General features: G+C 37.1%; 1 protein-coding gene across 3 annotated transcripts in view; it reads left to right on the top strand.

Moving 5' to 3' along the window:
• The window catches only part of PAXBP1 (PAX3 and PAX7 binding protein 1), a 38,020-nt gene extending 12,578 nt beyond the window's left edge, over positions 1-25,442 (top strand). Inside the window, exons 7-18 of one of the 3 annotated variants that reach the window (XM_050785977.1) lie at positions 216-405; positions 4,134-4,257; positions 7,990-8,089; positions 8,177-8,292; positions 10,518-10,717; positions 13,835-13,979; positions 14,637-14,758; positions 15,788-15,864; positions 16,225-16,291; positions 20,880-21,026; positions 21,797-21,951; positions 24,279-25,442. In XM_050785977.1, the coding sequence (XP_050641934.1) occupies positions 216-405; positions 4,134-4,257; positions 7,990-8,089; positions 8,177-8,292; positions 10,518-10,717; positions 13,835-13,979; positions 14,637-14,758; positions 15,788-15,864; positions 16,225-16,291; positions 20,880-21,026; positions 21,797-21,951; positions 24,279-24,396 (1,561 nt within the window). In that variant the 3' untranslated portion in view covers positions 24,397-25,442. Of the gene's footprint in view, positions 1-215; positions 406-4,133; positions 4,258-7,989; positions 8,090-8,176; positions 8,293-10,517; positions 10,718-13,834; positions 13,980-14,636; positions 14,759-15,787; positions 15,865-16,224; positions 16,292-17,847; positions 18,144-20,879; positions 21,027-21,796; positions 21,952-24,278 lie in introns of those variants that run through there. The other 2 variants (XM_050785978.1, XM_050785979.1) reach the window with 2 other exon arrangements.
• Positions 25,443-26,284: the final 842 nt, after the last annotated feature.

A 26,284-nucleotide genomic window follows, 5' to 3' on the forward strand; every position in this document is an offset into this window, starting at 1 on the left:
ACAGTGAGATTTTGGTTAGCCCACAAAACTGCAAAATCTGTAAACTGCCATTTTTTGTTTTTTGAGAAAAAAAGCAGTACAGATGAAAAGATGCCATTCCAAATATTTTTATGTTCTAATAGTGGAACTAAATGCATATTTTAATATTGCAAGAGTCCTGACAGCATAGACCTTTGGATGTAAATGTGTTATATTTATCCTTTTGTGTTCCTAAGGTTGGACTCCATGAAAGAATTGCACAAAACAAATCGACAGCAGCATGAGAAACACCTGCAAAGCCGAGTGGACTCTACCAGGGCTATTGAAAGATTAGAAGGGTCTTCTGGGGGTATTGGTGAACGGTATAAATTTTTGCAAGAAATGCGAGGGTATGTCCAAGACTTGCTTGAGTGTTTCAGTGAAAAGGTAAGAATGCAAAAATATTAATCTCTTTGAATAAGGCAAAATTAGGGAGGTCTAGGTGGCCTTGTGTAGAACATTCTATAATTCTCAGAAAGTACCCACTGAACTCAACATTAGAAGTGATGAAAAGTCATGCTCCATTTTTCTTCACTTCATTAGTGGCATTATCTCTTAGGTGCAGTATAATACCTTTGTTGAAAACAGAAATAAAGATAATATCTTAAAGCACATTTAAATAAGACTTTGGAAAGTCTTATGTCAGTATGGTGGTAGATTATTATTTTCCTGTGCTGAATTCTTAGAAGATAAGGGACTCATCTGATAAAATTTTCTTTTATGGTTCAGGTTTAAACTTATTTTTAAGCTGTTTCTACAAGTAATTCTAAATATGCATATAAAGTTGCAAATTTTTATTAGTTTTTTTTTTTTAAACCCTGGATGATTACCATGGTTGCTAATAGCTTTTATCTAAATAAGCCTATGCTTGATTCATTTCAGAAACCATTCATTGGATATCATTTTTCTAAGGTTTCATTTCTCCCAAGTTTATTTTTTTCCAATAGGATAGTCAGTTGACAAAATGTTTTGCATTCTTATACCATTTATTGTTTACATTTAAAATTAGGTGCACACAGCTAATTTCTCAAATGACCTCCTAATTGATTTTTTAAGATAAAATATTGGTTGAGGCACTGGTTTATAAGCATTCGTGGACTTCGTAGCCTTATCTTTAAAAAAGAAATTTAAACTGTGGTCCTTAAATATCCTGTCTGAACTTTGGATTGGAAGACACATTTCCCTTTGTTATTGACTATGTAGATTAGCTTGGAATCTGTAAGCATATAGTGTGGTTAAATATGTATTTCAACTTTTATTATCTCTGTTGATTACTTGAATACCCTAAAACCAATAGCTGGGAAAAGAACATTGCCAGACTGTCTTCCTGATGGTTCTTTCTTCCTGATGGGTCTTTCTTCCTGATGGGTCTTAATGGTTCCAGTCAGTCTGTGATCAGATTCAAGATGAGATAGCATTCACTATGTCCTCTCTGTAGGGTTTGTTATGTTTTATCTTTATCACCTGGTTTCTGGAGAAGCAGCTGCAGTCTGAGTTACGATACCACTTGTGGTATATCAGTTGCTTAGGGTGGGGAAGAAGTATAGGCTTGTCTGTATTCCTCTGTGCCGGGAGCTGGAGTCAAGATTGGAAGTGGAACCTAAGTGTCAAGAGTTGACAGATGTGTCCTTCCTACTGGCAAAACTCTTCTGAGCCCAGTGGGCATGGTGGGAGCTGGTCTCATAACTTTTGTGACTAGAGAAAGGATCTTTTTCTTAAACTATACTTTGTGAGTTTGTCCCTGGAGAGCTGCTTCTTGAAGTATCTTGGCACTTGCTTCGGAACTTTCTTGAGTAAATTAAGATATTCATAATTGCAAACACAACTCTAAAAATTTGACAGTAATATGGTCAGCTAGGTCATGCCGAAAGTATGACAACCTAGTTTATAGTTTTTAATTGTTGAATTATTAGTGTACTTCATCTCTTGATTACCCTGTTCCTAGAGAAGTTTACTTCAGATTATGCTAACGTGGTTATACAGAGTCACTTAGATTTTTTGGAACAAATCTTAAACCTTATACAGTGACTACATTTTAATTAAAAGAGAGGTAGACATACCTTCATTTAAAAATGAGTATTATATTTCATTCTAACATTTTCATGTGTATTTCATTTTATTAAGTGTACTGCTCAGTTTAGATCTTTAGAAGATAATCTTAGAAAAAACAAGAGTACTGCTGAGTTGATAATATAAATTATTATATTGGAGATACTTAGAAATAATTGGATACTTTGAATAATTATACCATAAGAATATTATTTCAGAGTTAAAGTAAAAAGATAAAGATCCCTTTTTTTCCCTCTTTGCTTATGAAAGTTTAGTTGGTTTTTAAACTTAAGTTTTAAATATTTGTAAATCATTTTAACTTGCCATTGTTTTTGTTTCCCTGTAATTATCTTTCTTGGGTTCTTTGCCTTAACTTTGGTCCTAAAATAGTAATAATTGGTAAGAGTTTTGAGTTTGGAGAGGATAAAGAAATCGTCATGGTGCAAGACTCTTGAGATAAATCAATATTGTTAAAAAACTTGAATGAGAGCTGACAGTCGGTTTAGGGCTTTTTTTCTCAGTAGAGTTTTTCTCTGGACCTCCAGTAAAAGGCATTCCAGTTAATCTAAAGAGAAAGACTACATTGTCAGGATCTTAACTATACATTGCAAATTGTATTCTGTATGATGCCAGCTTAGGTGGGTAGTTCTTACAGTACAGGAAGCTTGACAATCTCTAGGACTAAAAGATAAAAGAATGCCTCTTAGGCTTATTAATCTTCAGTACTTCATGGTTTTTTTAAAAAAAAAAATAATGAGGGCATGGGGAGTTGTAAATGGCAATGTTATGGCAGTAATTGCTGGAACAAAAATCAGATTATAGTAAAGTGTAATGACAGAGTCTCTGGACTCAGCTGTGAAGGATAATCATTGCAGATTTGGGGACATTGTTGCCCATGGTGTGGCATATTAAAGAGCAAAATAACTCCATTACTTTGACCTTTCTGTGAACATTTGCTACTTTTGCAATGGAATCATGCAAGTATATAAAATTGCTTTTATTACAGACATCTTTGTATTCCACCTGCCTTTTTTTATTTTCCATTTGCAGTCTGTTCAGTTCAGGAAGCTGCTATAACACTTGGTGCCAGTGTTCCCAAACTCTAAATAATGTGTTTTCCATTTGCACTAACCATCAGGAAACTAGATTTTCTGGTTTCCTCAGGTATGTGTAGTGGTCATTAGTGTTATGTGGAAGTTTCATAGCATTTGGCTATAACATAAGGTATTTATAAAGAGAAAGTTTTCTGTTTTAAGTTAGCTCTCATGTTCTTTTGTATTCTATATGAATCAAGTAAATGCTTTAGGGATATTAACCTGGAAAAAATTATTGACTTTGTAAGCTCACAATTCATGTAAAGAAATTTTTATAAAATATGGAAGAATTTAAACATTTGACAGGAAGAGAACAACTTTCTAAATTTGCGATATATTGATTTCAGAGAGGTTAGTGATAGCTAGAAATTTTATTTGCCCTAATAATTATTTTGTTTACATTAAAAAATTTGTAATAAAGGTACAAAATAGTTAACAGATTACTGTAACATACTTGGTACGTATGAGTGGCAGAACAACTGAAATATCCAAAACTGGAGAATTAGCAGACTTTTGTTCTTACCTGCTCATAGAGCCGTTGCACTTTTTTGGTATTGCACAGTGATAATGTTTTACTTTGAGCTACAAAAATTGCAAGGCAGATAATGCTGCTGGAAAATTAAAAATAGATATTAAAAAGACTTCTAAGTACTTAAATATTCTCTAAAGGAAAAGCTCTAAAATTGTTGACATTTCTTTACTTGTTCTATGAATACTGAAGTGCTACATTTCTTAACTAACGTTTGCTCCAATAACTAGGCACTGGACATTATAGCTCTATGCATGGATTAAAAGAAGAAGTGTCGTTTCCCAAATGTAAAACTGAATTTGCTACTTGTGTGCTGTTGGGGATTCATGATTATTCTGTCCATAGAGAGGGTACTTTTTCAGAAATCCGGAAATAGTATGGAACCCTCAAATAAGTAAGCAGCTGAGGAGTTTGGTGTTACGGAGTGTGTTGTATTTTTACAGGTGCCACTGATTAATGAACTTGAATCAGCAATACATCAGCTGTACAAACAGCGAGCTTCCCGCCTTGTCCAAAGACGACAAGATGATATTAAAGATGAATCTTCGGAGTTTTCAAGCCATTCAAGTCAGTCCATCTTGAAGGTTTTTATTATTCATTAAACAACCTTGTTTACTTAGTGCAGCCTAATTGAAAATTAGAGATCTTGGAGCATTTTTTTTTTTTAAAGAAACAATTTCCTTGCTGTTGTGTCAGGTAGATCTAAAAATTGTAACTGTGTACTTGAATTGTGTTTAAGAAAATAGAGCGTTTGCTCAAAAACATGTGCTAATATTCTGTCAGTCTTATTCTTCTTTGGGCATGTTTTTTCATTCTCCTTTAGAGGACAGAAAAGACATTATCAGTATTTTATGTTAAAACCATTATTTGTTTGGCCCTAGTTGTTTTTTTCCCCCATTTTCATTCAAAACACCAATACAAATAAATGCTTTTCTTGATCACAGTGAAAGAGTTTGAGTTTAGGGACTGGGACATTTTGTGGGTAAGGGGAGGGAAGCTATAACTTAACAAATGACACAACTCCAAGATTAAGAGAGTTTTGAGCTTCATCCTTTGGATAAAGCAAAAGTTTTGTATTTTCTTTTTAAATGTTTCTCTAGTTAGCCTTATATACTGGGTTTTTTGGAAGTCAGTTGGTGCTTACAATTCTTGAAATTTTGTATAAAAATGGATAGAAATTGAATTGTACTTCCATCATGATGACGTGTGTTATGGAAAACCAGAATTAGAAACCCCTTGTTAAATAGTTCAGTGGAGGTCCTTTAACTAGATGTTTTAAACCTTTTAGTTCCTTTTTTTCCATTGCCCTCCATATTCTTGAGTGCGCTAATAGGAATTTTCCTAGCGTGAATTCCTTGTGGTTTCTTTTGTCATTTCTTTGTTCCCTTTGTCAGCATTTCTCAAATGGAAGTGTGCATCACAATTACCTGATACACCTTTAACATACGGATTTTCTGGTCCTATCCCCAGTGATTCTTACTAGGTCTTGAGCATCCAGAAATTTGCATGTTAAACAACCTTTCCAGGTGATCAAATGCAAAGAGCTCTAATGTTACTCTTTCAGAAAGCAATGCTTTGCTGTACAGGGTCTCCTCTAAGTCAGAGAGACGTAGGATCCCTGAAAAAGCATCCTCCTATATGTCAGATGGGTTTTGAAGAGGCATACACAGATGGTAATACAGCGCTCATAGCTGAGGCAGACTCAGCTATGAGCCCTATAAGTGGCTGTGACCTTCTGTTTTTGCCACCGAATTTTAAACTGGATTGACATTAGCCACCTACATGACTAATGCATCCCTCCCAGATCACTTTTGATCTAGATAACCAGATTTCTGGGGCAGATTGCAGGTAACCATTATATTACAAAAGGAGGTAATTTTCTTTTAAGTTAGATGGTTTGTGTGAGCTGTACATTTCGTCAAATACCTTTTCCCACCTGTAATTTGTTCTTGAGAATATGATGCTATTTACTTGGAGGGAATTTGAAGGAAGAGTTGAATTATGTATACTAATTTGTTTGAAAGTTGGAAAGAAATTAAAAGATACTGGGAAAGTGAAAAATTCAGTCCTAGAGGGAGTATACATTAATTGCCAAAGATTTGAGGAAAATTACATGGGACGCTGGAGAATCAATTCATTTTCTGATCTGTTTTTTAAAGAAGTAAAGAATAGTCTGAAATTCATCTGTTTAGATTTATAAGCACTTATCTGCAATTACTGTGTATAATTCTTACAGAAATGGAGGAGGCTATCACCTGAGTCATGTTACACTCACTTGTCTCCTCCAGTGCACATTTTACAAAACCTATACGTGCAGCGATGTTTTAAGTATAATGATATTTTTAACAATATTTCTTGAATGAAGGAAAACTCTTGAGTCAGGAATTATTTTTATAGTTTGGGATATTTTAGCTAATTTATCTAGGGTGTGTAGTGAACTCACATCTAGGGCTGGGACATCTTTCTGCTTTAGTAATTTTTCATTGTAATTGGTGCACTCGGGAACATACCTCCTTCCTAATTTCAGAGCTATTTTGAAATATGAATTAAAAACTCAATAAAAAAAAGTCAACTTTTAAAAATAGTAGGGTCTGGCCGGGCACGATGGCTCACGCCTGTAATCCCAGCACTTTGAGAGGCCGAGGTGGAGTTGGAGACCAGCCTGGCCAACGTGGCAAAACCCCGTTTCTACTGAAAATACAAAAATTAGCTGGTGGCAGGTGCCTGTAATCCCAGCTACTCGGGAGGAAGCTGAGGCAGGAGAATAGCTTGAACCTGGGTGGCGGAGGTTGCAGTGAACTGAGATTGTGCCATTGCACTCCAGGGCGACAAGAGCAAGACTCCGTCTCAAAAAATAAATTAAATAAATAAATAAATAGTAAGGCCTGGGATGGTTAGGATATTCTGAAGTAAGAGCTGATTTTTGGTTTTGTTTTTCCTGTTGCTGATTTTGGTGACACATCTCTGATATCAAGTAAAAAAATACGCACGTCTTTACTTGGATGTCTTTCATCTTGCATGTGCTCACTTCCCTCCCCTCTCACCCAATGCCGTGGGTTGTTTGCCTCCCCTTACTATCATGTTTTCATAGTGTGGAATTAAAACGTAGAAATGAGGGAAGTATAGTGGACAGATATTTCCCCCACCCCTTCTTCTACGTAGGCAAGAGATTAGGGGAGTCTTTTGATTAAAGAGAATAGGTCCAAAATAAAGACCCCGAAACACTAAAATCTGGGGTCCCCAACAAAAGAACTAGCTCTGTACCTAGTGATCCGATGGAGACACCTCTGTTAGACAGCTCCTGCCCACACACACAGCTTCCAGTCTTGCTCTTCTACATGAACAGGCAGTTAACGATGATCAAAAGGACCAACCTGAGCAGTAGAACCAAAGGGACTGAGGAGACAGACAGTGCTGGTGCAAGTATGCAAGTTTTCTGTGAACAGGATACTTTCAAAGAGTTGGGAGCCCCAGGGAGATAACAGAAGGTATCCTATTCAGCAGTAGTATAGAATACTGTAGAAGAGGAATATTGTAAGAACAGGAACCATCGCTAGAAAACGAAAAACATGATAACTGAAATACAAATAGGATTGGAAACTAAAGCTAGGAAATTACCCTAGGACGTTTTTTGACAAATGGAAAATAGGAAGGCAAATAAATAAATAAATAAATAAATAAATAAATAAAACTATGCTGTGAAAGAGAAAGATTAGCATTGAGAAGGCAGAAGTTAGTCCTGCTTAGATGCGGTTTTCAGTCTGTAGTGTTGCCTTGTTCTAAAAATAGTGATAGAAAACAAACTTCTACAAAGCAAAATTATAATGAATTTATTAAACTCTTGCAACAAAACTGTTTTCTTATGTCTTCCTATGTTTTCCTGCTGTCATATCATTCAACATGATGCTTAAGGTCTTCTTCTTTAAAAGTGTAATATATTATTTTTCCCTTTGCACAGGTAATTTAGAGTTTTAATTTATTTGGTCATCGTGATAGCTATTCCTGATAGCTGTCCTGTTACTTAGACATAAAAATAGTGAGTAAGCCCAATTACATATTTGTAGGGTTGTTGAACTCTTAAAAAGAAATCACTTCTTTAATTTTTCTGCTTTTTAAAATGGGAACGCAGAATAATACTGAAATTTGTTCTAAACTAAAATCCTGTCCGGTTTACCAGTTATTGCAGAATCTTGCCGTTGAGATTAGCAAGCAGTCTATCGTAATGGCTTATTCTGTGCAAACTCTTTCCTCAAGATTGTTGAAAGATGGCTTTTAATTTTAACCGTTGTTGTTTTGCAGACAAAGCTCTGATGGCACCAAATCTTGATTCCTTTGGACGCGATCGGGCACTGTATCAAGAGCATGCAAAACGTCGCATTGCAGAGCGGGAGGCCAGGAGGTAATTTTCAAAATCCTTGCTCTTGGCTTGTTTGGGAAGGGAGGAGTCTCTTTTATCTAGTTTGGGAACTTGATGTTTATTATTTAGGACTCGTCGTAGACAAGCCAGAGAGCAAACCGGTAAGATGGCAGATCACCTTGAAGGCCTTTCCAGTGATGATGAAGAAACTTCTACAGATATTACTAATTTCAATCTGGAAAAAGGTTAGACATTTATTTGGAAATAAGACTCATCATCAATTTAGTTTCTACTTGGGTATGGTTTTTACCATGAAATGGTTTGAATATTCATGGCCTCTACATTAGAACCAGGCACTTCTTTTTTAATTGCAGAAACTTGCATGCCTTTTTATTAGTGAATATCATGATGAATTCTCAAAAATAGGGGTAACACCTTCTCATAGGGTATACTTAGTACTTGCATAATAAATGTTGTTACTCTTCCAAATGGGAGAATTTTAAGTGACTGGAAATGTGTCAGGTCCTGAGGGCAACTCTCATTGCAGCCTGTCTGGTCTGGAAAGGTAAAGCTTGGCAGTAGAGCACTCAGCCCTGAAGGAAACTCTTGATTTGGGGAGTCATAAGTAATCTCACTTTAGAGGGTGGTTAGTACTATTATGTGCCAGGCATTTTCAGAAGGATCCCAAATAAAAGTCTTCATTTCCCACCATTGGCTATAATTGTTTGGAATTATATCAATCGCACACCATTTGGAACTTAGTTGGAGAAGCTTCTTTCTCTCACTTTTTTTTTTACAGTGAATGTTTCTAAACAGAAAATTTGAAAGACTAGCACAGTGATCATCCACATACCTATCACTCAGATAACAATACTTATCATTTCACCAAGTTTGCCTGACTCTTTATACATGGAGATGTGTGTGTTTGTTGAACCATTTGAAAGTGACTTACATACCTCATGGCACTTCACTCCCCAAAATTTCAGTGTGTGTTTCCTATAAATGAGTATATTTTTCTGTATAATCACAGTGCTATTATCTTTATTTTTTTTTTTTATGATGGCTATTCTGATTCTTTTTTTAAGCACAATAAGAAAATTAACAAATTTCTTAATATCATGTCCATATTTAATTTTCCTCAATGGCATCCTGGAAAAACCCTTTTTAGGAACTATTTTTATTTTGTTATTTTGTGGTTTTTGAAACCAGGATCCACCTAAGGTTCATGCTCTGCCTTTGGTTGTTACATTTTAAAATCTAGAATAAATGAATAACCGTAAGTACTCTACACATTCACACACCTACCCCTATTGTTTAAGACACTAGCTTTTTGAAGAGACCAGGCCACTTCTCTTATAGAATATCCTATATTCTAGACTGGTCTGTATGTTTCCTCATAGCATTGTTTAACTTGTTCTTTGATCCATTTCTTGTAAACTGGAATTTAGGTCTGAAGCCTTGATTAGATTTAAGTTAAACTTTTTTTTCCCAAGAATAATTTATACAGGATGCTGCTTCATACTGCCTAAAAGCACATGACAAATGTTAGACTGTCCCACTATTAGCATTGTTAAGATTGATCTTGCAGTAAAGGTTCTCAGAACTTTCTCTCTCCATTGTAAAGATTTCGTTTTCTCAAGTAATCTGGGACATCATAAGAGTATCTTATTCTTGGTCCAGCACGATGGCTCACACCTGTAATCCCAGCATTTTGGGAGGCCGAGGCAGGTGAACCACTTGAGGTCAGGAGTTCAAGACCAACCTGGCCCGCATGATGAAACCCCCATCTCTACTAAAAACACAAAAATTAGTTGGGCATGGTGGTGCATACCTGTAATTCCAGCTACTCGGGAGGTTGAGGCAGGAGAATCACTTGAACCTGGGAGGCAGAGGTTGCAGTGAGCTGAGATTGTGCCACTTCACTCCAGCCTGGGTGACAGAGTGAGAATCTGTCTCAAAAAAAAAAACAAAAACAAAAACAAAAAACTTATTCTCAAATAACTTTTCACTTGAAGTTCTTAGCATCCATTCAACTGATGGTTGGCTATGTCAGTTATTATAATCAACAGAGTTTGAATGAAGCAGTGTGATTAGTGACTGATTATGATGCACAGCTGTTAATCTGTGCAGTGGTTTGTGGACTAGAAAGCTAGCAGTGCAATTACTCATGGCTAATATACTATGGTAACTGAAATTTGAACTGTCTTGTTTGGGAACACGTGTTATTTAGCTAAATTTAGAAAAATTGTACATACTGGAACTGCAAAACAAGGACTGGCTGCACTTTACATAAAAGAGAAATTGAAACATCAATTTATTTTTTTTTCTAAATTATGACTAATAATTGGCCCTTTGTTAATTAGCATATCTTCTGATACTGAAGCAACAAAGAAAACACAGAAAATATTGGACTGTTTTTTTCCTACTTCATACTAATGTATGGTTCTCTCTGGGGTTTTGTTGTTTTTAGATCGAATTTCAAAAGAATCCAGCAAAGTTTTTGAAGATGTCCTTGAAAGTTTCTATTCAATTGACTGTATTAAATCACAGTTTGAAGCATGGCGTTCAAAATACTACACGTCCTACAAAGATGCTTACATTGGCCTTTGTTTGCCAAAATTATTCAACCCCCTCATACGACTTCAGCTCCTCACTTGGACTCCTCTTGAGGTGAGTGGCTTCTGTCACTATTAGAAAGTGTTATAATTTGATATCTGGGTAATTTTAATCTCAGTGCTAGAGAAGTAAGCTTAAGCAAAATATTTTCCAGGGGCGATAGGGCATAGGCTGTAATTGATACAGATTGTATCTGGTTATAATCTTATGATCTTTCCTTTTGAGTTTCATCTCTTCCCAGAAGAGCTGTGTGTTTTGTTTTTTTCAGTTTACATATAATTCTTTTTTCAGCCAGCTAAAATTATATGTAGTAAACTGGGATATGAACATGAATAGTAAGAAGTTGGTCCTTTGATCCTAAAGGAACTCAGAACCAGATGGGAAAGCACAATGAGGTGTGAAATGAGGACATGAACCAAGTCAGTGGTCATGGTGAGAAAAATTGATAGGCCAGGCATGGTGGCTCACACTTGTAATCCTAACAGTTTGGGAGGCCAAGGCAGGAGGATTGTTTGAGCTCAGGAGTTCAAGACCAGTCTGGGCAACATAGCAAGACCTTGTCTCTATTTAAAAAAAAAAAAAAATTAGCTGTGGTGGTACGTGCTTGTATTCCCAGCTACTTGGGGGGCTGGACTGAGGCAGGATTGCTTGAGCCCAGGAGATTGAGGCTATAATGAGCTATGATTGTGTCACTGCACTCCAGCCTGGATGATAGAACAAGACCTGTCACAAGAAAAAAAAAAAAGAGAGATAAGGAGGTGGAATCAAGAGGACCTATTGGTCTGTCATAAAGGGAGTGGGGGCCGGGCGCGGTGGCTCAAGCCTGTAATCCCAGCACTTTGGGAGGCCGAGACGGGCGGATCACGAGGTCAGGAGATCGAGACCATCCTGGCTAACATGGTGAAACCCCGTCTCTACTAAAAAAAAAAATACAAAAAATTAGCCGGGTGTGGTGGCGGGCGCCTGTGGTCCCAGCTACTTGGGAGGCTGAGGCAGGGGAATGGCGTGAACCTGGGAGGCGGAGCTTGCAGTGAGCTGAGATCGCGCCACTGCACTCCAGCCTGGGTGACAGAGTGAGCCTCCTTCTAATTAAAAAAAAAAAAAAAAAAAAAAAGGGAGGGGGCTAGAGGGGGCTAGAATTGACTCTGGAGGTCTAGTGGTGATGTTTACAATGTGGTTTGAGAAGTTACCGACTTGGGTGAAGCTGTGCACATGGTTGAGATTGGCTAGGTTGAATTTGTGGACTGTAAGGAAAATGGGGCTGAGGTTGAAGCCCTGGAAACATAACTGAAAAAAATGTGAGCTCTGAGAAGCATTCAGCTCACAGCTCCTATTTGCTGTGTGCTCTTGGCCAGACCTTCTGAAGTTTTGCTGTGTGCCTGAGTATCTTGGTAGACAGCAAAGGCCCGAGACTGTGTTTTGGAGTTGTTTTTCTGTGTTGCCCACTCCTCTGCCCCACAGCTTCCAGCTGTCTCAGCCTTCCTGAACTCCACCCTCTGTCTCCTCCACTCAGCAAGACTGCTCTGCTGTCCTGAACTAGCACCTTACCTCATTTGATTCCTTTCTTTCAAGGGTCATAGTCTTGTGCTGCCTGTGGTCCATTGTATTTTGTCCAGTTCTTTTGTATTTTCTTCAGCTTTTAAGTTCCGGAGTACATGTGCAGATTTGTTACTTAGGTAAACATGTGGCATGGTGGTTTACAGCACAGATCGACCCATCACCTTGGTATTAAGCTAGCATCCAGTAGCTGTCATGCTCTCCCTCCACTAAGTCCCCACCCTCACCCCCCAACAGGCCTCAGTGTGTGTGGTTCCCCAGTATGCGTCCATATGTTCTCATTGTTCAGCTTCCACTTGTGAGAACATGTGGTGTTTGGGTTTCTGTTCTTGCGTTAGTTTGCTGAGGATAATGGCTTCTAGCTCCATCCATGTCCCTGCAAAGGACATGACCTCGTTCCTTTTTATGGCTGCATAGTATTCCATGGTGTATATGTACCACATTTTCTTTATCCAGTCTATAATTGATGGGCATTTGGGTTGATTCCATGTCTTTGCTATCATGAATAGTGTTGCAGTGAACATACATATGCTCGTAGCTTTATAATAGAATGATTTATATTTCTGTTGGTATATACCCCGTAATGGGATTGCTGGGTCAAATGGTATTTCTGCCTCTAGATCTTTGAGGAATTGCCACACTGTCTTCCACAATGGTTGAACTAATTTACACTCCCCCCAATAGTGTAAAAGTGTTCCTTTTTCTGCAAAACCTTACCAGCATCTGTTGTTTCTGGACTTTTTAATAATTCCCATTCTGATTGGTGTGGGATGGTAGCTCATTGTGGTTTTGATTTGCATTTCTCTAATGATCAGTGATGTTGAGCTTTTTTTCATGTTGTTGGCTACATGAATGTCTTCTTTTGAGAAATGTCTGTTCATGTCCTTTGCCCACTTTTTAATGGGATTTTTTTTTCTTATACATTTAAGTTTCCTCTAGACTCTGGATATTAGACCTTTGTCAGATGCACAGGTTGCAAAAATTTTCTCCCATTCTGTAGGTTGTGTGTTCATTCTGATAATAGTTTCTTTTGCTGTGTAGAAGCTCTTTAGTTGAATTAGATACCATTTGTCAATTTTTGCTTTTGTTGCAGTTGCTTTTGGTGTTTTTGTCATGAAATCTTTGCCCATGCCTATGTCCTGAATGGTATTGACTAGATTTTCTTCCAGGATTTTTATAGTTTTGGAGTTTACATTTAAGTCTTTAATCCATCTTGACTTAATTTTTGTATATAGTGTAAGGAAGGGATCCATTTTCAATTTTCTGTATATGGCTAGCCAGTTCTCCCAGCACCATTTATTAAACAGGGAATCTTTTCCCTGTTGCTTGTTTCTCTCAGGTTTGTTGGAGATCAGATGGTTGTAGGTGTGCAGTCTTAGTGCTAAGTTCTCTATTCTGTTCCATTGGTCTATGTGTCTGTTTTTGTATCAGTACCATGCTGTTTTGGTTACCGTGGCCTTACAGTTTGAAGTCCGGTAGCATGATATCTCCAGCTGTCTAGTTTTTAGTTGTTTACAACCAAAGGTTAAATCCAGTTCTTATTTCTCTTATCATAGCTGGAAGCAGAAATATCCACTATTTTAGTATTTGGGTAACCTTTTAAATGTCTTTTAGGCAAAATGTCGTGACTTTGAGAATATGCTGTGGTTTGAATCTTTGCTGTTTTATGGTTGTGAAGAACGAGAGCAAGAAAAAGATGATGTAGATGTTGCCCTACTACCTACCATTGTGGAAAAGGTGATTCTTCCTAAACTAACAGGTAAATCTCCTGTTCTCTGAATTGAGCATTCAGACACACTGGCTTTCCCAAATCTATTTTTATGAGTTTTTAATTCAGAGCATATTTCCTTATAGAAATTACATGAGAAATAATAGTTACCACCTGGCCCAGAGATGACTTGAGGGCAGAGGAGTTCTTATCCTGGGACTTGAGGACCACTTTAGGGTGGGCCTGTAATTGAGTGCAGTAATTGCTTCATCGGTGAGGTTTAGAAATTCAAAGACTAACTGAAGCAAAATTATACATAGTTTGAGGGAGGATATGCATTTATGTGGGGAGCAATTTCAATACTTTCATAAGTTCCTCAAAAAAGATTAGGAATCATTGATACAGGAATTTATTTTGAATACTAGAAATGTTAGTTTGAAATTCTTGATGCCAAAGCAACATTTCTACAGAAATCCTCTTTTTTCCTTATCTTCATTTTCCCAGAGTACCAGAAATAAGAATAATCTATCCTCTCTCCACATCCCTATCCCTCCAAATTCCCACAGTTAATAGCACAAAGAAGACTAAAGCTTATATTGTAGAGAAAGAGGAAAAATAAATTAGGACTGGCATTAATGGAGGTCTGCTTGACAAAAAATTTAAGCTACAATTGGCTTCTGTGTCTCAATCCTCTTTTTTTCTTAACAGTGATAGCTGAAAATATGTGGGACCCTTTTTCTACAACACAGACTTCAAGAATGGTGGGAATTACACTAAAATTAATCAATGGATATCCTTCAGTAGTGAATGCAGAAAATAAAAATACACAGGTAATTTAGTATCTTTGGAAGACTTTTTTTTTTTCCTCTTTCTATTGAATATGAGCAAGCATTGAGAGAATGAGTCGTTATCCTAAACCAATCAGAAATCTGGTTCTCCCACTTGGGCCATCAGGGCTGTTAAAGCCTGAAATACACAAAATTTGAGATGCTAGGTTTTTTTCCTTTTTTTTATACCTAGTCCCACAGAGAGATGTTAGTTTTCAGTTTAAAAAAATTAATAAGGAAGATGCCATCAGTTTAAATAGCCTTTCATTATTATGATTTCTCACCACCACACCTCAGTCCCAATCCAACTAATCAAATGTCCTTTTAAGGACTGTATTTTTTGGGGAGAAATGAGAAACTAAAATGTTAACAATTGATAATTTAAGCTTGTCCAACCCATGGCCCATGGACATGTGGCCCAGAACGGCTTTGAATGTGGCCCAATACAAATTTGTAAACTGTCTTAAAACATGAAATTTATGCACAGACCCGGCCCCCCGCTTTTTAAATTTTTTTAATTTTTTTAGCTCATCAGCTATCATTAGTGTTTGTGTATTTTATGTGTGGCCTAAGATAGTTCTTCCAGTATGGCCCAGGGAAGCCAAAAGATTGGGCACCCAAACCAATTAAACAGTATATAAAACAACTAGATACTGTTTTATAACTAGTTTCCACACTTAAAGGTAATGCTCTTCAGGGGCCTTTCATAGGAGCTATTTAAATGTAGAGAAGGTGGGTGTTCTTTGTCATTGTTGAATTTTCACTTTGAGAACTTGATTATGTGTCTGGTCTTAAATCTGTATGTAGACTAAGGGATTGAAAGATTTCTAAAGTTTTATTGCATGGCAGTTGTTGAGGAACGAACTAATAGATTATTAAGTATTAATTACTTTAGGGTCTTCAATGAGGAAAATTAAAAATTTGGGAAACTGGTTCACTCAGTTCAATATTCAGTTACATGATTTGGAATATGGCTTATTTTTTTTGGTCATAGTGCTTATTAAAATGTGTGATCTACTTTTAACTCTTTAGGTATACCTAAAGGCACTTTTATTGAGAATGAGAAGAACTTTAGATGACGATGTATTTATGCCTTTATATCCCAAAAAGTAAGTAACTGAAGAATATTAAAGATAATATTCTCCATTGTCTTTCAGAGAAGGCTTATAAAATTCTGAAAAACTAGCTTGAAATACAAACTTCACCCTCGTAGTGTATTACAGAGAGACTAGATTAGTGGGGAGATTGTTCCCTTAAGCAGAATAAAACAATTAATACTCTTATGTTCTCCCTGAGTGTCTCAGAGTAAATTTCCATTGCCTTTTTAACATACTGTCTTCCAGAATGCAATTATTTGAAAAATCAAAGAATTAGTTTACCGGTTTTGTAGAAAAATCTTTTGTCTAGGAATCATATGGTACCTACATATAAAATATCTGATCATGGTATGTTTCTCTGTTTTTACTTAGTGTCTTAGAAAATAAAAATTCTGGGCCTTACTTGTTTTTTCAACGACAGTTTTGGTCTTCAGTTAAGGTACGTATTCATAGACTATCTAAAATACTCAGATTTCGTTTGACTTCATATATTATATTTTGCAGAGTGTTTTGTTTTATTAACTCCATAGGCTTAGATCTATTTATATGTATACCCAAAATCTCCATTTTATAAAGTAATTTTATTCCAAAAGTTCATTCAAGTTTGATATTTTCACAGGAGAAAGTGATTTCTGAGTTCCAAAGTAAGGTCCATGGTACTCAACAAAATGCCTGACTAAGCTGCAATTAATTTTTTAGCAAGTAGACTACAGTAGTCCTCCCCATATCCATGGGAATAAGATGCCCAGTGGCTACCTGAAACCACAGATGGTACTGAACCCTATATATACTGTTGTTTCCTCTACATACATACCTATGATAAAGTTTAATTTATAAATTAGGCACAGTAAGAAATTAGCAATAACTAATAATAGAACAATTATTAATAATACACTGTGGTAAAGGATATATGAATGTAGTTTCTCTTTCTCTCAAAATACGTTATCGTACTGTGCCACGGCTGACTGAAACCACAGATAAGGAGGACTGCTGGAGCAGATACTCTTCTGAGGTTTGGGGATATAGCAGTAAGCAAGCTAGAAGTGGAATCTTTGTGGAGTTCATAGTTCAGCACAGTTGACATCAAATAGGTAATTGCAGGTGTGATGAGTTATGAAAGGGGACATTCAAGGTAATGTGGAACATATGAAAAGGGCACAGAGACCTTGACTAGCCAGTCCCAGAAGATTTCCTTCCACCCTGAGGAAGTGATATTTAGATCTTTAGACCTGGAGCATAAATAGGAGTTAGCCCTGAGGTGAAAGAGAGCAGGCTACACTGGAGGCGCTGAAGAAAGCATAGGACAGCTGGAGTGAGCAAGGAGGTCCATAGTCCAGATGATAGAGGATCTTGTAGGTCATTTGAAATACTTTGGTCCTTATCCCAAAAGTTGTAGGAAGTCACAGAAAGACTTTTTCCTTTAAAAAAAAAATTAAGGTATGATTTACATACAGTAAAATTCACTCTCTTTAGTGTATAGTTGTGTGAATTCTGATGAGCAGATACAGCCATGCTATCTGCTGCTGTACAGTCAAGGTCACAGCAAGCCCCGGCCACCTCTCAGTCTATGTCCTAGGAAGTGAAGGGAATTACATGATAGGCAGAGTCTTTGGAGTCTGGCTGCTTTCACTGAATACATTTGAGGCTCAGCCTTGCTGTGTAGGTGCACCAGAGTTGGGTTTTGGTTTTTATTTAGTTCCTAATTAAGGGACATTTGGATTGTTTATCTTGGGACTCAGAAAACAATACCATAAAATGAAGGCCTTGGCCTCAGAAGAACTTTTTCTTTGACCTTCTCCTGCCCTCCTGTCTTTCAGTCCTGTTCTCCCTTGAGGGTTGACATAGAAACTAGAATCCCTGTTGCCCCAGGTGGGTCATAGACTCAGAACCCCTTTTCTGCAAAGCCAACCATAAAACCTAAATATATTACTCTTAATTTTGGCTCTGCCTGTGTAAAAACTGGCCATAAATCTGACCTACCTTGTTTGATTATAGGTCATAAAACCCCCATTCCAGAGAAGGTCCTGCCCCATACCCAGAAAGAAAGAATGCTGCTGGGAGAGGCCAAGAAGAATCTGGATGGACAGGCTTTGTTGTGTGTCTTCTCTTGGTCTATGAGCAGTAGATCGTACCCTTTTGTCCAGGCGTGTTTCTGCATGCCTGTACATACTTTGTTAAACCTAAACATAGAAGTAGACAGTTTCTCTTCCATCTTTGGGTCTTTACTCTGAAGGCTCTCATGTAACATAAAACTGTGATCAAATAAATTTATGTGTCTTTTCTCCTGTTAATTTGCCTCTTGTCAGTAATTTTCAGCGAAACTTCATAGGCCTAAGGGGAAGCTTTCCCTTGGCCCTAACATTTCCAATTTGGTTATGAACAAAGCTTCTATAAGGGTGTTCTGAATATGTAAGTTTCATTTCAGTTGGGTGAAACAGCTGGACAAAGCTGTCTTCGGAAGTGGCTGTATCATTTTGCGTTCTTACCAGTAACCTGTTACTGTCCTGGTTATTCCTTACTCCCACCATACTTGCTGTTAGTGTTTTGCTTTTTAAGTCATTCTGTGGGGTGCAATGTGGTATCTCATTGTGGTTTTCATTTGCATTTCCCTAATGACAGTCATGTGCTTATTTGCAATTCGTTTATGTATTTTGGTGAAATATCTTCAGATCTTTTGCTTAGGTTTTAAATTGGGCTTTCTTCTTACTAAGCATTGAGTTCTATATTCTGGAGAGAAGTCCTTTATCATATAAATGATTTGCAGATTTTTTTTTTTTTCAGTTTGTGGCTTATCTTTCCATTCTAACAGTCTTCCATATGCAGAAGTTCTTAATTTTGATGAAGTCTAGTTTTTCTTTTTTTCCTGTTACAGATTGTGCTTTAGATGTCGTATCTAAGAAATCTTTGCCTAACTTGAAGCCACAAAGGTCTTCTATCCTTTCTTCTAGAAGTTTCATAGTTCTAAGTTTTACGTTTAGGTCTGTGACTCTTTTCAAGTTAATTTTTATTGTAGGGTATGAGGCCTGGATTAAGGTTTATTTGTTCCAGGACTATTTGTTGAAAAGGCTATCCTTTGTCCTGTGAACACCAAAAATTTGAGACAGGTCTCAGTTAATTTAGAAAGTTTATTTTGCCAAGGTTGAGGATGCACCCGTGACACAGCCTTAGGAAGTTCTGATGACATGTGCCCAAGGTGGTCGGGGAACAGCTTGGTTTTATACATTTTAGGGAGACACGAGACATCAATACATTAGTTCCATCCAGAAAGGTGGAGACAGCTCAAAGCAAGGCCCCCCCCCCCATTGGGGACTTCCAGGTCACATGTAGGTGAGAGAGAGATGGTTCCTTTCTTTGGAGTTTCTGATAAGTTTTTCCAGAAGAGGCAATCAGAATATGCATCTGTCTCCATGAGCTGACAGATGACTTTGAATAGAATGGAAGGCAGATTTGCCCTGAGTGGGGTTCCTAGCTTGAAGAGGCCCAGTATATTTCCCTTTCACAGTCCATTGAATTGCTTTTGTACCTTTGTTGAAAACCAGTTAACTATGTATGTGTGTCGTGGAAGGGTTTAAGGTAAGTAAACAAATTGCCTTTTTTTTTTTTTTTTTTAATTTTTTTTAAATTTAAAGAGACGAGGTCTTGCTGTGTTGCCCAGGCTGATCTTAAACTCCTGAGCTTAAGTGGTCCTCCTTCCTTGGCTTCCCAGAGTACTGGGATTACAGGTATAAGCCACTGTGCCCAGCCATAAATTGCCATTTTTAAGGTTACTCTGTCTGCTATGTGGAGATAATAGATTGAAGTAGGTATGGATAGTAATAATGAAAATGGGAACTGGTATTTATTGTGTATTTTAGGGGAACTAGTATTTATGTGTGTTTACTATGCACCAAGCGCTGTGCCGCACCTTTGACATAGATTATCTTGAATCCTCAGAATGACTCAATGAGTTACACACTTTTTTCACTTTACTGATGGGGCAGTGAGGCACACAATAACCTGCCCAAGGTCATTCCATTGGTAATTAGAGATGGGAATCAGACTCAGGCCAGTCTGACTCTTGAGCAGCTCTTCTCAACTGGGCTTCTGTGGGAGACTTAATACGTAATGCCCTAAGGCCTCCATTGTCTATAATGAATTCTCCTCTTTCCCGTGCATCTGTAACAGTACTAACTATGTATCATTCTTGGGAGAACTGAGTAAAGAGCCACACAAATCATTTTCTGTAGATTTGGAACTCTTGCAGAGCCCTGCTTAAGAAAGGCTACTCCATGCTCTTGCTCATAATCACTGGAGTAACTGCAGGGTTCCGAAGAGATTAAGGTGGGTTGGATTTGGGGGATGGCAGCAGGAACTGAGGGAAATGGAGAGACTGGATGGTGGTGCAGACACACAACTTGAGAGAGAGGTCAGGAATGACCTCCAGACCTCTGGCACGAGCAGCTGGTTGAATAGTGTTACCATTTACTAAGTTGAGAAACAACTGGGAAACTATAAATTTTTATGGTGGGATGGGATGGGGCTTCCATTTTATGATGATAGCTTTCATTTTCTATGTATTGACTGAGCTTGGGTAGCTTGAGATGCACAGTGCTATAACTTGGTTGTAGTTCATGATATGTGGTAGCCATGCAGGGTTGTAGTCAGACTCTCCCATCCTTTGCGGGCGGCGGGGTGGGGGGTGGGTGGGGGTGTGCATAGAACCAGCTGGAGTGTAATTTTCAATAGAGGACACTTACCTAAGAATTAGCACTCCCTGACTGTCTGTGATGATGGACTGTTCTATATCTATGCTGACCAGTGTTGTAGCCACTAGCTACATGTGGCTGTTTCAATTTTGACTAATTAAAATTGAATATTCAAATGTAACCATTCTAGGAAATATCTGTACCTTTGAAAGTATTAATATGTCTTAGTACTTTGGCAAGACAGGGTCTGCTGTATTTCATATGGTGTTTTACTATGTAACTTATTTACTTTGTACCTAATCTAATTGTGTCACGTTACCTATTTTTTTTTCTTCTTTCCAGCTATTAGGCAATTTTCTTCAGTGGTATGGCATTTTTTCAAATAAAACTCTACAAGAGTTATCAATAGATGGTTTATTAAATCGATATATTCTCATGGCTTTTCAGAATTCAGAATATGGAGATGACAGCATCAAAAAAGCCCAAAATGTGAGTTAAATGACATAGCGTAGTTTTTAAAGCATATGAGTTAAAATGAATTAAGTTTTTGTTTGTTTGAAGAGGGATTTGAGAATTTCATGAAACCCCTTTGATTACTGGACTTGCATGTAAGGTAGACAGTTTGCCTACCCAGGTAGTTCCAAACCCCTACAGCTTTTTTTTTTAACGTAAAAATGCATACTATTATATGTATCTATCCATCTATGTCCATATTTTATAGATATTAGTAAAAGTTTTAATATTTTGTAGGTATAAATGAAAGCTTTAATTTCAGGATAATAATAACCTTACTGTCTTAACCTCAGTCTGGGCCAACGCGACTCCCGTTGTCAGCATGCATGGATGCCTATTCATGGAATTATTGCGGGGGATGGGGGCACCGTGATTTCATTTTTATACCACTCATATTTTTACACCAAAAACTGCTGAAAAAGGAAACTCAGTTTATTTAGGCCATCCTAGAAGACTGGAAAATGAAGCTGTTGGTTGTCAGTTTTACATTACTAATTTACTCAAATATTGGACAGATTTTCTTTTGCTTTGAGTGCCTAACCCATTGGTTGGGGTAAAAATTCAGGTATATTGGTTTAGTTAACGTAGGAAGTCAGATTTAAAAGAATATTTCTTCAGAGTAATTGCTGTAGCTCAGAAGCATATCTTCTGGTGAAATACATTTATACCCGTTATCTAGAGTTCGCTTTTAATACTTTAATTTATTCTGTCTTAACTATTTTATTTTACATCTTTCTTCTCCACAGGTAATCAATTGTTTCCCCAAACAATGGTTCATGAATCTGAAAGGAGAAAGGACTATTTCTCAGTTAGAAAACTTTTGCCGATACCTTGTACACTTAGCAGATACAATTTATAGAAACAGTATTGGGTGCTCTGATGTGGAAAAAAGAAATGCAAGGTAATTTTGTAATTAATGAAATGGTAATCTAGAGTTGTTTTAGTTGCCAGATTTAGTATTAAAATGTTTTAAGTAGAAATATTTATATTTTAGTTTAAATTGTATGTTCACTTAGTATTATAAACCTACCAAAAATGCACATAATTTTTCGTTTTTGCAGTTTTTACTTTATCTTTTTTCAGTATATTATTTATGAAGATACTAAGGAAAGACTTCTGGTAAGGACCAGCCCCTCAGGGGAGTGAATCAATGGTGGTTTTCTCTGTCTCCCTCTTTGAAGAATTAGAGAGGTCTCAGACTCTCGTTTGGAGTTTCATTATACAGATGTAAATTCAAGGTTATCTCCCAATTTGGGGAAATTTTTTGTTTTAATCCATATTATGAACTAGAGGTTATCACTAATGGCTTTTTGGGAGCAACTTATTTCTAATTTTTATCAAGGGTTGTAAGAAAAGAGTGAATGAACCATTAGCCTTTCTGTGGACATTAATTACGGATATTCAGGTAATTCTGGGATAAATCTCTAGCATAAAAAGTAAATAATAGCTCTAGGGCAGTTTGAAGGAATTGTCTTTTTAAATTTTTAATTTCATATATCTTTGTAATGTCAAAGTTTCATTTTTGTTTAGATCACACCATTAGTCATACCCCTATAACAAAACCTTCTTCCGTTCCCTCATTCCCCTTTCTTGAAAACAGACCTTATTTTCCTGCAAGAAAATTGGATATTTTTTCCACAATAAAATTAAAGTAGCTATTAAAGATTTTAGGCTGGGCGCGGTGGCTCACGCCTATAATCCCAGCACTTTGGGAGGCTGAGGCAGGCGGATCACGAGGTCAGGAGATCGAGGCCATCCTGGCCAATATGGTGAATCCCCGTTTCTACTAAAAATACAAAAATTAGGTGGGCGTGGTGGTGCATGTCTGTAGTCCCCCCTACTTCGGAGCCTGAGGCAGGGGAATTGCTTGAACCTGGGAGGCAGAGGTTGTAGTGAGCTGAGATTGTGCCACTGTACTCCAGCCTGGCGAAAGAGCAAGACTCCATCTCAAAAAACAACAAAAAAGATTTTAATGGTAAAATTCTTTGGCAGGTTTTGGTTGATTTGATTTTGTTCTTAGTGTGTGCCATTTTGTTATTTGTTGGCACTAACATTTTTTCTCAGTGTGTTGTTTTCTACTAGATAAGTTTTATCACATTTTAAACTTTGATTTACATACATTTAACAGTGTTTCTGTTTGGGAGTTAACAAATAGTGTTTACTTTTCTACAGAAAAGAACTTTAACAGCTATGTAAGCACCTGCTTTGTGCAATGCATATAAAGCAGGTTTCACGTGGGTTGCCAAGTTTTGCAAATTCTAATTCTTCCCTAATAGGTGCTTACTACAATTCTATAGAAGAGATGTGACAATTACTAATGTCATATTATGTCTTGTTTCTTATGAGTGGTTTAAGCTAACTGTTAAAACAGTCATTCTTAAAGTGTGGTCCCTAGACCAGCAGTATCAGCATAATACTGGGAGCTTGATAGACTTGCAAGTTCTCAGGCCCCACTGTGGGCCTACTGAATAGAACTCTTGGGGTGGGGCCAGGGATGATTTGCATTTCAGCAATTCTCTAGGTAATTCTAATGTGTTCTAAAATTTGAGGATTACTTCCTAATAAGAAAGCAGAATGTCTTCTAGCTGGGGTGATAAGGAAAGTCAGATTATACTTTATTTAGTGAATTTTGGTGGAGTGGAAATTACGCTGGATCTTGATGGATTAGTGATGAAAAGACACAAATACCCTTTGTGTTCCAGGTATATGCTGAAAGAGCCAGGACTCTTGTTTGAGAAGGAATGGGAGACAGGCCTCTGAAGTAGTTTGAAAACAGATTGCTTTCTTTTCTTTCGCAATATTAATGAAACTCATTGATCTCAATGAATTTTGTTTTTTTTAAAAATGGGTCCCCTGTCTCTGGGCTAGTCATTTAAACATATGTAAGTTTTGTTTTATATGGATAAATGTAAACTTTTTTTTTCTTTTTTTTAATTTTAGTAGAGACGGGGTTTCACCATGTTGGCCAGGCTGGTCTTGAACTCCTGAGCTCAGGTGATCCACACGCCTCAGCCTCCCAAAGTGCTGGGATTACAAGCATGAGCCACCGCGCCCAGGCTTTTTTTTTTTTTTTCCTACGTGCTGTAGCTTGTATATCTGTTTCCCTTCTTTGAAAATGTGTGCTTGGAAAAATTGATTGCAGAAGCTCTAAAATAGCCATGAAATCAGTAGCAAATTTTCTCTTAGATGTACTAATTAATGAGATGCTGCTATATGTTTTTCTTTTAGGGAAAACATAAAACAGATAGTAAAACTCCTTGCAAGTGTTCGAGCTTTGGATCATGCTATGTCTGTTGCAAGTGACCACAATGTGAAAGAATTTAAGTCTTTGATTGAAGGAAAATAGATCTGTGAGACTGAAAAACCTATTTGCTTGATTACCATTCCCAATGTGTAAATTTTGTATATATGTAAAGTTTCTTAAACTGTAAAATAGCGATTCTTGTTTTAATACAAAAAACATTATATTCAATACTGTGTCCTTAAATGATATTTCTTCAGAATGAAAGGAATTCAGATTATTTCTAGGAGTCTATGAATGTTTACTGCCTGTCATACTTTGTTTACAGAAGTATTTTGTATGGTCATTTAAATTAACCCTCTCAGTTAATTGTCCCCTGTAAACGATGTGTGCAGTGTAAATTGTGTAATTATGCATATATATATTTATACCACCATGGATTTACTTTCACACTGGAAATTTGTGGTGTTTTTCTACAGAGGAAGCCTTTTAACAGCAGAAAATTATCCGGTAGCAAATTGTCTTAGGGAAATTACTACACTGTTGTAACAAAAGGGCTGGCAAGTGACTAAATGTTCATTACCTTTTGGTTAGCGTTGCTATCACTGTAGCTGTGCTGCCTTAACATTGAGAGTTGAGTTGTGGACTTAGTCGTTGAGTGAATGTTGAACTTTTTTCCTTGAATCAGCGTTAGAGTCAAATGTGGGTTTAATGTGAATGCTAAATGATACATGCAACATACATTCAAATGGAACATAGAAATTTCACTTTTGAGAATAATAAACCCACAACCTAATTGCATGGTTTTGGGCTGACCGTCCTGTCTCATTCATGATTTTACTCCCTGCCCAGCTTGCACATACATGCATTTGAATTTTAGTAGTCTGTCATATTTAAAATCCCACATATGTGAGTTAAATATGCAATAAAGAATACGCCTTGCTGATTAGCCACACCCAGGCAATTTAATATCCATGGTCTTCTATAATGTTTATATCACATTGTAAATATTCAAAGAACTTGTTTTAAAGTTTATGCTTTCTGATTCTGTGATTTTCAAAAGAGGAATTTTTTGGAAATTAAGGACTATCGTTTGATAATTATATATGTAATTAAGCTTTAGCCAAGCATTAAATTAATTTTTAAATATATCCTTTGTTGTATTTTCCTGATGACTAAGTTTGCAGCATTTCAAATGACTAATAAAGTGGGACTATGAGCAGGCCCATGTGTACCCTTGATCAGAACATAATATGCAGAACAGTGTCATGCACTCTTTTTCCTCTGTTAATTTTATCTTATCCCTACATCTTTGTATTAGTTCATTCTCAGGCTGCTATAGGGACATACCCAAGACTAGGTAATTTATGAAGCGGTTTAATTGACTCACAGTTCTGCATGGGTGGGAAGGCCTCAGGAAACTTACAATCATGACGAAAGGCACATCTTCACAGGGTGGCAACAGAAAGAATGAGTGTCGAGGGAAGGGGGAAGCCCCTTATAAAACCATGAGATTTCATGAGAACTCACTAGCAGGAGAACAGCATGGCAGAAACCACCTGCCATGATTCAGCTATCTCCACCTGGTCCTGCCCTTGACATGTGGGGATTATTACAATTCAAGGTGCGACTGGGTTGGGAAACAGCCAAACCAAAACAGTATTCATTCTGGATGAATTTTCTGTTACACCTTACTGGCCTACTAAGTAGAATTAAAGTCAGAACACCTATTCCTCATTTTAAGTAGAATAAAACATATAAACATGTATATGTATCACATGCAGATCATTTAGGCCTTAAACTGCATATTATTTCCAAACCCATTAGACTAATTACTCTGCTTTTAAGAACTCTTAAACTCAGGCTTTTTATCCTATGAAATCTATCAGGCTATAGGTTTCAGGAATGGGTTTGAACATCACACTAAGAATTTGATGTAGGGTACATAAAACCAATGGTTTTTCTATCTCAAGCAGAACATTTTTATTCCTGA

The sequence above is a fragment of the Macaca thibetana genome, chromosome 3 (assembly GCF_024542745.1).
Source record: "Macaca thibetana thibetana isolate TM-01 chromosome 3, ASM2454274v1, whole genome shotgun sequence".
Taxonomy (NCBI): Eukaryota; Metazoa; Chordata; class Mammalia; order Primates; family Cercopithecidae; genus Macaca; species Macaca thibetana.